Genomic DNA, 5,071 nt, shown 5'->3' on the forward strand with positions numbered 1-5,071 from the left:
CGGCCAAAAAAATTTTTGAAAAAAAAAATTTTGATCAAAAAAGTTTTGGTCAAAAAAATTTTGGTCCAAAAAATTTTGGTCAAAAAAATTTTGGTCAAAAAAAATTTAGTCAAAAAATTTTGGTCAAAAAATTTTGGTCAAAAAAATTATTTGAAATAAAATTTGAGTAAAAAATTTTGGGTAAAAAAATTTGGTCCAAAAGTTTTTGATCAAAAAAATTTTGGTCAAAAAAAAAATGGGAAAAAAATTTTTGGACAAAAAATTTTGGTCAAACAAAATTTAGTCAATAGCGCAAATCTGAGAATCGAAACACAAATATTTTACAGGACTTATATAAACATCATTAAAATTAATCGCCGAAGTTTTAATACTTTCAGAAATAAGGTGCAGTTTAAACAAGTCTATATATAATAAATCTATACATTTTATTCAATTAAATTTAATAACTTGTATTTCCATGTACAACAATATGGATTACTTTTTATAAGTGGTGAAAGGAGATTACTTAAAAGTGAGTAATAGGCGGCGACTGCTCTTGGCAATTGAACGGTTATCGCCCAACTGACCTCCCTCACCACGATAAGATGTCAGCCACGAGGTGCGATAGAAAGAGGAATGTGGGATCGATTCACTCTGAGATCGACAAAGACTTTGAAATCCGGTTTTCCAAAGTCCGACATCTGTCGCGATCTCATCATTCACGCTGCGATCGCTAGTCGACTCCGGACGCGGTCTTTCAAAGTCGACGAACACGATCGCTTCTCACTCGCTCACACATACTCAATACACCATGCAAGATGCAACATGCAACACACACAGCAACATGCAAAACTGACAGCCCCCTTGGGAAAAAACCATGGACTTTGATTTTCGAAAAAAAAATGGGGAAAAAAATAATGTGACAATTTTTTTTTTGGGAAAACAATTTTGGGAAAAAAAATTTGGAAAAAAATTTTTTTTTGAAGAAACCCAATTAATGTTGGTCCATGGCTTTTCACTCAATTCAACATCTACATTTTTCACTCACTCAATCTTGTTAAAAAATCAAATATTATGGTCTATGGTTTTTCACTCAAATCAAAACGTCAAAATATTTGATAAAAAAAATTGGAAAAAATCCAAATCCAAAAATGTTTCCCCTAAATTTTTTTTCCAAAATTTTTTTTTTGAATTTCTTTTCCAAAAATTTTATTTCTTTCAAAAAATCAAAGACCATGGTTTTTCACTCAAATCAACACATGTCAAAATATTTGATAAAAAAAAAATTGAAAAAAAAAATCATTGACAAAATGACAAACAATTCAACTTTCAAACTGACAACTTTGAAAAATTCATTTTTATTGAAAATAAAAAAAACATTAAGAAAAAAAATTGAAAGAAATTATTGGAAAAAATATTTCATTTAAAAAAAATATTGACAAAACATTTTGAAAAAAATGACATTGACGAAGAACCTTGAAAATAATCATTGACAAAAAAATGAAAAAATTATGAGCAAAATATTTTCTTGAAAAAAAAAATGATTTACAAAAGAAATTTAAAAAAAGTCACTGACAAAAAACTTAAAAAAAATCGAAAAAAATGATAAAAATCAGTAACAAAACAATTTGAAAAAAAAATCATTGAGAAATTTTTTTTTGACAGAATAATTTTTTGGACGTGAAAAATATCATGGATAAAAAATTTTGAAAATATTCATTGACAAAAAATTGTTGAAAAAAAATTTTTGATAAAATATTTTTTGAACCAAATTATTGGAAAAAGAATTTCTTTTAAATCAAGGTTCATGAAAATTTAAAAAAAAAATCATTGACAAAAAACAATATTTTTGTCCATAATTTTTTTCATTTTTCTTTTAATAATAAATTTGACAAAAATATTTTGTCAAATTGACAATTGCTTGCACTTTGACTTTTGACTATACACTTTGTTTTTTTAATAATATTAAATTGACTGAAAAATGTAGTTTTTTGACATGTTTGGATTGAGTGAAAAACCGTTTTTAATTCACGAGACTAAAGTGGGTGAAAAATGTTAATATTATTGACATGTTTGAAATTAGTAAAAACCATGGACTTTCAACAAAATTGAAGTGAGTGAAAAATGTGGAATTTTGGAAAAATAAATTTTTTGGATTTTTTTTTAAATATATATTTAATATTGGGTCGGGTATAATAGTATCTTCAATTCAAAATTCACTCAAGAACTGGAAAATTATTCTTTTTTACATTTTCTTGACGTAAAACTTGATGTTTTCACAGATTGTTATAGAAAAGTAGCATCAACTTTAAGTCGCATGTTTTACTCAATATGAAAATCTCTACCATTTTAAATCTAGTAGATCACGCTAGTTTATTATTAGATCCTTTGTTTCACGACACAAACATAAAATCAGTTATAAAACGATTTTACTTGGCAATAATTCTCCATACTAATATGTCTAATTATAAAAAACAGAGTCGCTAAATTATTTGAACCTTCTGATAAAAATCGAAAGATCATGGCCAAACACTTGTACCTGAAAACTTTTTTCATAAATTTTTTAACCAATTATCAAAAAGGCTAATAAAAAAACACAATATTCATAATACTTTTTCTTTATTGAGATAATTAAAATTTTTATATTTTAACATTAAAAACGAAATTCCTTTAACAAAAAAAAAGATGTGTACAAAATAAATTGTTTGGATTGTAATTATTCTTATATTGGCCAGACTTGTCAAAACTTAAATAAAAAAAACTCGGGCAGTATTACAATGCGGAAAATTAGATAATAAAAAATGTAAAACTACGCTTGTGGATCACGCTAATATCAACAACCATAAGTTTGGTTTTTATTATCCCCAAACCTTATTTCATGAAAAAGACTTATTTAAACAGAGCATGTCAATTTCAATGTTAATAGTTCGTACCAGTTCGGACCATAGATAAAATAATATCCATCCTTGTGTCTCTTCATCCTCAACACTTATAAGATTTGTTTCCATATATTTCACATATTTAGCACAGTGCTAAGCATTGGAATAGAAAGTTGGTGTTTTTGTTTTAATCATTTCAAATCGTTGCTTAGAGTTCGAGACGATCGACCGAGCCGTTTCTTTAGAATTAATAGATTGCAAAAAAAAAACTTTTCCATGAAAAGTTCTGAGCCAAGTTGAAAACTCGAAACTATACGAAAAATTGGCAAAGATCGGACGGGTCGTTCCTCCAAACTGATTGTTGAAAAACGTTTTTTGGCGATTTTAATTTTGAACGGCGCTCCTGAAAAAATTGATACGAGTTCTTACTCTTAATGAACATACTAAAATAATAGTGCCTACGACAGTTGGTTCAACAATTAAAAATTAATTGAAGTTTGACTTAAGCGACCGCTATTTTGAGTATTCATTTTTCGAGTATGTATTAGTCGATTGTTCGTTATTCAATAATGTCCAATATTTAAATCATTTGTACAAAATGACTACCATGGAAAATTGAAATTGAAAAACTTGCAACAGTTTCTCATATTATAATACTCTGCACTGCAACTGTATAGCCTAAAACAACTCGGAACACTTATAAACCACTTATAAATTAACATGTTGAAGTTCATGCAACTTGCCTTATGGGAAAATACCACTTACACGCCTTGTTTTAATTTGTAACATTATTAGAATATAATATATTTATGATGAATAAGATTTTTTGCTAATTATTAAGTGGGGCAGACTGCAATCTATTAAATACGAATATTATAAACTAATTCATATGTTTCCGAAAATAGTATACATGCAATTACAGACTTGTTTTTTTCTCATATTTGACATTGTTTAGTTTTTTTTTCTTGACTATAATAATTATTGTTATTTTTAAGATTAAATATAAGATATCAAATTAAACAAAATAATAAAATTAAATAAAAAAAAATCTTGAAGTTATAAAAGGAAATGCGTCAATTCTTAAAAACCACTAATTGTAAGAATAGTAAAAATAATTAATTAATACAATATATAAGATTAATGTTTTAATATAAAAACTATATACAAACACTAAATTAAGTACATAATCATATGGTTACATTTATTGTATAACTTCATCACCAATAGTTACAATGATACTTTTTACAGAAATTTCTGGTACAAAATTTAAAATTATTCCATTGAATAAACGATTGTAATTCCATTCACATCAAATATTCATTTTCTGAGTCTTCAAGAACAAAAATTTAAATAAGTTATAGGAAGACTAGATTTTATAACCATTTGTAAAAACTAACAAATAATGGTCACGAGGTCAAAGTGTCGGATGTCATGAATAATCAGGATTTATATATAAAAATAGCTCATGATTTTAACTTACATTTACGTTATGTAAAAATAAGATACATTATGTGAAAATTCCAATTCATGCCCAATACTAAATATATGCACACACAGTAGTATAATATATATATGCATATTATTGACATGAGTGGTCTGTTAAGTTATAGCTAATTGATATAAGGCATTTTTAAAAACCCACCGTTAAAATAAAACTAGAGTCCAATCCGCCAGAAATGTGAAGAATAAACTGCATGGTTTTGAATTGAATATGCCCCCTTCTGAGTACTTATTAGACCAATCATGTATATAATGGCGCATCAGCTTTCACTGAGCTTTCTACAGCAATTTTAAGCAAAGCAAGGCTCAAAATCTTTACCAGTGTTTTAGATGCTCCACAAAATTGAGAATAGCACTAAAAAGTGGTCTTAATATCGTAACAATTCAGATGAGCCACTATAGCACTATCGTTTAAGTCAAATCCTTCTTTGACACACATCTTAGGTATATGTATATAATATATAAGCATACATAAATACACACACACATTCATCTATATAAACTTGAGAAAAAATAAAAAAATAAAAAATATTTTTTAAAGTAGAATATTTTCATTATCACTTTTCATTTCATTAAATAAATATTCGTAATTACTAATCTTATGTTAAAATAAAAAATTGTAAAGCTACATTAATTAAAAAATTGTAACTAGAATGTATATAATTAGTTAAACAGTAATAAACAAATTTAAAAAAATGTAAGTTTGTCTTGCA

General features: G+C 26.4%; 1 protein-coding gene across 1 annotated transcript in view; it reads right to left on the reverse strand.

The window, feature by feature from the left end:
- The window catches only part of LOC113375948 (transcription initiation factor TFIID subunit 1-like), a 12,291-nt gene extending 9,348 nt beyond the window's left edge, over window positions 1-2,943 (reverse strand). Inside the window, exon 1 of the mRNA XM_026615884.1 lies at window positions 2,913-2,943. Within this exon, the coding sequence (XP_026471669.1) occupies window positions 2,913-2,943 (31 nt within the window). The remainder of the gene's footprint in view (window positions 1-2,912) is intronic.
- Window positions 2,944-5,071: the final 2,128 nt, after the last annotated feature.

This window comes from Ctenocephalides felis, unplaced genomic scaffold (assembly GCF_003426905.1).
Source record: "Ctenocephalides felis isolate EL2017-DRISC unplaced genomic scaffold, ASM342690v1 CF-g0.4_SCAFFOLD_01886, whole genome shotgun sequence".
Taxonomy (NCBI): domain Eukaryota; kingdom Metazoa; phylum Arthropoda; class Insecta; order Siphonaptera; family Pulicidae; genus Ctenocephalides; species Ctenocephalides felis.